Source organism: Mustela putorius, unplaced genomic scaffold (genome assembly GCF_011764305.1).
Source record: "Mustela putorius furo isolate JIRA1106 unplaced genomic scaffold, ASM1176430v1.1 tig00003899_pilon_pilon_pilon, whole genome shotgun sequence".
Classification (NCBI taxonomy): domain Eukaryota; kingdom Metazoa; phylum Chordata; class Mammalia; order Carnivora; family Mustelidae; genus Mustela; species Mustela putorius.
The window spans coordinates 14,498,372-14,504,916 of NW_025422048.1; the positions used below are offsets into that span (position 1 = coordinate 14,498,372).

The 6,545-nt window shown below is 42.0% G+C and overlaps 1 protein-coding gene across 1 annotated transcript; it reads left to right on the plus strand.

Moving 5' to 3' along the window:
• Nucleotides 1-505: 505 nt before the first annotated feature.
• Nucleotides 506-1,935, plus strand: LOC101689387 (26S proteasome regulatory subunit 7-like). Its single transcript, XM_004773682.2, has one exon. It carries the CDS (start codon nt 529-531, stop codon nt 1,828-1,830), a length of 1,302 nt encoding a protein of 433 aa, XP_004773739.2. The 5' UTR covers nt 506-528; the 3' UTR covers nt 1,831-1,935.
• Nucleotides 1,936-6,545: the final 4,610 nt, after the last annotated feature.

Below are 6,545 nucleotides of genomic sequence, written 5' to 3' on the forward strand. Positions count from 1 at the left end.
ATGTTACTGACAGGTGAATCTGAGTAAAGGGTATATGAGTGCTCTTCATGGTATTATTTTCCTTGCAACTTTCCCGTCAGTTTGGAATTATTTCCAAATAAAGTTTTCTAAAAATGACTAATTTATGGTAGAAAAGTCAAAAAAATTATTGCTCTGCAGAATGAAAGTAGGGATTGACTGTGAAGGAGCATTAAGGACATTTCTGGAATGCTGGTAATGTTCTACATCTTGATAGGAGTTTAGGTATATAGTGTGTGCATATGTCAAACCTCATAAAACAGTACTCTTGAGATTTCTACATTTTGCTGTATGTAAATTTTACTTTGACTAAAAACAAATACTGAACTTGATGATATTCATGCTGAAGTGTTTAGGGGTGATGTATACTGATGTCTACACCTTACTTTCCAATGCATAAAAAAGCATAAAATGGATTGATGGATGAAAAGAGACATAGATAGGACAGATATATAATAAATGAAAAATAGCAAAACTTTCGGAGCAGTTGAGGCCCTCGGAACAACGAAAATGCCGGATTACCTCAGTGCGGATCAGCGGAAAACCAAAGAGGAGGAGAAGGACAACAAGCCTATCCGAGCTCTGGATGAGGGGGATATTGCCTTGCTGAAAACTTACGGTCAAAGCACTTACTCTAGGCAGATAAAGCAGGTTGAAGATGACATTCAACAACTTCTCAAGAAAATTAATGAGCTCACTGGTATTAAAGAGTCTGATACTGGCCTGGCCCCACCAGCACTCTGGGATTTGGCTGCAGATAAGCAAACACTGCAGAGTGAACAGCCTTTGCAGGTTGCAAGGTGTACGAAGATAATCAATGCTGACTCGGAGGACCCAAAGTACATTATCAATGTGAAGCAGTTTGCCAAGTTTGTGGTGGACCTCAGTGATCAGGTAGCACCTACCGACATTGAAGAAGGGATGAGAGTTGGGGTGGACAGAAATAAGTATCAGATTCACATTCCGCTGCCTCCCAAGATTGACCCAACAGTCACCATGATGCAGGTGGAAGAAAAACCTGATGTCACTTACAGTGATGTGGGTGGCTGTAAGGAACAGATTGAGAAACTTCGAGAAGTAGTTGAAACCCCATTACTTCATCCAGAAAGATTTGTTAACCTTGGCATTGAGCCTCCCAAGGGTGTGCTGCTCTTTGGGCCACCTGGTACAGGCAAGACCCTCTGTGCTTGGGCAGTTGCTAACAGGACTGATGCTTGCTTCATTCGAGTTATTGGATCTGAACTTGTACAGAAGTATGTTGGTGAGGGGGCTCGAATGGTTCATGAGCTCTTTGAAATGGCCAGAACGAAAAAAGCCTGCCTCATCTTCTTTGATGAAATTGATGCTATTGGAGGGGCTCGTTTTGATGATGGTGCTGGAGGAGACAACGAAGTGCAGAGAACAATGCTGGAACTGATCAATCAGCTGGACGGTTTTGATCCTCGAGGTAACATTAAAGTGCTGATGGCCACTAACAGACCAGACACCCTGGATCCAGCACTCATGAGGCCAGGGAGACTGGACAGAAAGATTGAATTCAGCTTACCTGATCTAGAGGGTCGGACTCACATTTTTAAGATTCATGCTCGTTCAATGAGTGTCGAAAGAGATATCAGATTTGAATTGTTAGCGCGACTGTGTCCAAATAGCACTGGTGCGGAGATTAGAAGCGTCTGCACAGAAGCTGGCATGTTTGCCATCAGAGCACGGCGAAAAATTGCTACCGAGAAGGATTTCTTGGAGGCTGTAAATAAGGTCATTAAGTCTTACGCCAAATTCAGTGCTACTCCCCGCTATATGACATACAACTGATCCCGAAGGCTTTCATGAAAACTTCCTTTCACTGGAATCCTAACTTTATTAAATAGCCTTGTTAATAACAAGGACACACACAAAAATAAAGCGTTTCAAATTGTATGTTTTTTTCAGATGTCTTTGTAGTACAATAAAAAGTGGTATCTGATGTCAAAAAAAAATAGCAAAACTTTCATTATAAAATCCAATGGTGGGTATGTGGTTTCTCACTATAAATTTCCTTCAAGTTTTCTGTATGTTTGAAATTTTTCATAAGAAAACGTTGGGGGGAAAAGCAAAGGATGAAAGAGAACTGTGAAAGGAGGTATCAGATTTTAAAATTTATCAGAAAATAGCAGGTCCTTTAAAATATTGCAAAACAGGGCGCTTGGGTGGCTCAGTGGGTTAAGCCGCTGCCTTCGGCTCAGGTCATGATCTCAGGGTCGTGGGATCGAGTCCCGCATCGGGCTCTCTGCTCAGCAGGGAGCCTGTTTCCTCCTCTCTCTCTGCCTGCCTCTCTGCCTACTTGTGATCTCTCTGTAAATAAATAAATAAAATTTAAAAAAAAAAAAAGATTGCAAAACAGTGATAGGGGTATGGAAATCACAGTTAAAGAGACTTACACATGAAGGTCTGGCTTGAAAGTAGCTGAAAAAGGTCTGGGACACAGGTCTGTCCACCCGGTACCATGCAAAACCTTCTCAACAGAAAGCCCCCTGATGCCTAGTATCACAGCCACATGACCAGTGTCCTCTGTCCTCTGTCACCACCATGCACAGTAGACAATTAGCACCCTTATATAAGGATGGGGGCCCCAATTTTCTTCATCAATTTTGATCAGTTTTTACCCAGAATTTTTCAAAGAGATCATGTTCTAATCTTCATTTGTCAATTGAAAATTTTAAACTTCCCTTAGGATATTTTGCCCAAGACGCACTGCTTTCTCATCTTTGTTAAGACAAATACAAATACTTGATTAAGCAAAGAGCCTGGAGATAACTACTATTGCCTACATTAATCTTTTTGGAATAGACTGCACATCTAAAACACAAATAAAACATACATACACACACACAAATAACCCTAATGTCCATCAATAGGAGAATGAATAAGAAAATTGTGTGTAGCCACATAATGGACTACTATACAGCAATTAAAATTAATTCACAAACACTACATGTTAACAAAATGAATAAATCTCAAAACACCATATTCGACAGAAAAAATAAAGTTGAGGAAGAATACATATGGCATAATATCATGTTACAAAATTTTTAAACATACAAAAAAATGCCATACATAGCTTCAGGATATGCACCTATGTACCTAGTGTATGAAATGATAAAAACCAAATTCAGAGTAATGGTTTCCTCTTGGGAAAAAGAAGAGTTAAGCAGGTGGGTTCTATACCTTTTTTTTAAAAGATAAAAATTTTAAATATACAGTTTCTGATCATTGGCAAATGAGGTAATTCATAGGTATACTTCCACTAGAAAAAAACAGAACTAAGAAAAATATTTTTAAAAGAATTCATTCCCAGGGTGCCTGGGTGGCTCATTGGGTTAAGCCTCTGCCTTTGGCTCAGATCATGGTCTCAGGGTCCTGGGATCGAGCCCTGCATCAGGCTTCTGCTTAGCAGGGAGCCTGCCTTCCCCTCTCTCTCTGCCTGCCTCTCTGCCTACTTGTGATTTCTGTCAAATAAGTAAATAAAATCTTTTAAAAAACAAGAACACATTCCCAAAGTTATCAAGGAAGTAATAAAAGAGTATGAAATTACCAAGCCGAGAGGCACCTGGGTGGCTCAATCAGTTAAGTGTCTGCCTTCAGCTCAGGTTTTGATCCCAGGGTCCTGGGATTGAGCCCCACATGAGGCTCACTTCTCCCCCACAACACACACACACATCATGCCTCTCTCTCCCTCTCTCAAATAAATAAATAAAATCTTTAAAAAAGGAATTATCCTGCCTAGATCCAGGCTTGGATCAGAAAACCTAGAGAGGTATTTGTTCCACTTTTGCCCATGGGGCTTTTGCCAATATAGAAGAAGTGGCTATGAGGTGAGCAAAACTGTTGACCATGCTAAGAGGAACAAAAGTTGGAGTCCAGGACCCACAACAACTGGGGCTCTGTAAACCTAACCTCATCTGGGGTTGGGACCTTAAAAGATTAAATACTAGATGATATAAGCATGAACTAGAAATAAACCAAACCTCATGTGGATTAGAGCCCTGCTTAGGATCATCTGAGTGGCCCAGAACATCTGAAGTCCTAAAACTGGAGCAAAGTGATCCTGAGGAGCTAACCTAAAGCCCTGCCATCAATAAGCAATTGGAAGTAGAGTCTTCCCTAGTCAAGCCCCCAGATGAGAATGCAGCCCAGCTGATGCCCTGAATGTAGCTTTGTGAGACCTTAAGTGAAAAACCCAGTTAGTCCATCCCCAGACTCCTGACCCAAAGAAACTAAAGATAATAAATATGTTGTTTGAAGCCACTAAGTGTGTAGTAATTTGTTACACATCATTTGATACCTAAAAAAACCTCTATATTGACCAGTCACTGGATGCAAGCTGTCCCCAGGAAAGGGGCTTGACCTTGAACATGGTCTTTTCTTCAACAGAGGTAATTCTTATAAAGTGCTGGCAGCTGAATACTGGTATTCAGCGGACTCCCAAACCTGGGTGACAAGTCCTTCACCTCAAAGGGGATTGAAGGAATGCAGCACAAAATCCACCGCAATCTTACCCATCCTTCAGATCTTATTGAGCAGTTTCTTGTAGCAGCCATAACAAATGACCATACACCTCGTGGCTTAAAACAACTGAAATTTGTTCTCTCTTAGCTCTGGAGGCCAGAAGCCTGAAATCAAGGTGCTGGCAGAGCTGCAATCCTGCTGGAAGCTCTAGAGAAGAATCTCTTCCAGCTTCTAGTAGGCTGCCTGGCACTCCTTATCTTTCCTTGGCTTGTGGCTTCATTACTCCGGTTTGTTTCTATCCTCACAACACATTTTCTCTGTCTTTGTATATCTTCTCCTCTTCTGTTTCATAATGACACATTTTTTTTTGAGAGGGAGGGATGGAGAGAAGGGCAGAGGGAGAAGAAGAGAGAAAAATCTTAAGCAGGCTCCACACCCAATGTGGAGCCCAATGTGGGGCTTGATCTCACCTTGAGATCATGACCTGAGCTGAAACCAGGAGTCAGATGCTTAACCAGCTGAGCCCCCCATTGTGGGTGCCCCCATAATGATATTTGTGATTCCTCCACAGCCAGATAGGACTTCCTATACTGGCCCCAGCCTGAATTTCTTGCCTCACATTCTCTATCCTTGGAGATTCCAGAATCCTTGGTTGGCACCTTCTCTATGGCATTTTCCTTAGAACATCCTGTATTATAGTCCTCATCTTGTACACCCTCGCCCTTACCATTAATAGATCCTGAGCTCCAGGGAGGCAGCATATGTTTCATATTCAAGTTCCAACTCTCACTTACTAGTGTGTGATCTTGGGAAATCTCCTTTAAGTCATTCATCTGATACATATCTCTTGAGTGCTTGTTATTTTCCGGTCACAGTACCAGGTGCGCAGGACCATGTTAAGCCCCCTGTGGGACTTAACATGCTAAGGATAATGACAAACAGTAAAAATAGTGAGGTGTATCTTATATATTTGCATTCCTTGTGTTACATAGTAATAAGGGATCTGGAGGAAAATGAAGCAGGGAAGGAGGTTAGAAAGTATGGGGTGGGATGCAATTTCAAATAGACTTGCCAAGAAAGGCCTTATTGACAAAGTGCCAATTGAAGAGAAATCTTAAGGAAGTAATGAAGCCACTAGTCATGTACTTATCCAGGGAAAAGTCATCCCAAGCTGAAGAAAGAACATAAAGAAAGGCCCTGGAGTAGGACCGTGCTTGAAGCATTTCAGAATGGCTAGAGGGAGAATAAGTGAACAGTAAATGGGAGTAATGAGTAAATGGGAGGAAGAAATTAGAAGATGAAGGTCACGGTGGTAAGGGGCAGAGTTCAGGTCATGAAGGGCCTTGGGGGACATGGTATGGACTTCAGCTTTTCTTCAGGATGAGCTCAGGAATCACTGGAGGATTTTGAGTAGAGGAATGACAGGATCTGGTTTACCTTTGAACAGGAAGACACTGGCTGCTGGGTGGAAGGAGCCCTGCAGAATGCTTATTCAATCAAATGCTAATCTGGGTACAGTTGCAAAGAGATTTTTCTGATGGAATTGAAGTCCCAAATCAACTGACCTTAAAATATGGGGATCATTCTGGGTAGGCCTGACTCAGTCAAGTGAAACCTCTCAAAGCAGAGGGTTTCCTCTGGCTGATAGCAGGAGAGAATTCAGAGATTTGAAACACAAGGGGGAATTTGGAATACCACTGCTGGCTTTGAAGATATAGGAAGCTACATGAGAAGAAATGTGGGTCACCTTTAGGTGTGACCCCCCCCCCACCCATCCAGCAGCCAGCAAGAAAATGGGGACCTTGAACCTACAGCCAAAATTATCTGAATTCTGCCAACAACCTGAATGAGCTTAGAAGTGGATTCTTCCCCAAACCTTCTGTACAAGAATCCAGTCTGGCTGAAAACTTCACTTTGGCCTTATGAGACTCTGAGCAGCCAACTCAGCCAAGCCCTCAGGATTTCTGACATACAGAGCTGTGAGAAAATGCATGAGGTTTGATTTAAGCCTCATTCATAGTAATTTATAATGCAGCAATAGC

Bases quoted from the DNA above. Each gene is read 5' to 3' on its own strand.
- LOC101689387 (XM_004773682.2), top strand. From the start codon at position 529: ATGCCGGATTACCTCAGTGCGGATCAGCGGAAAACCAAAGAGGAGGAG.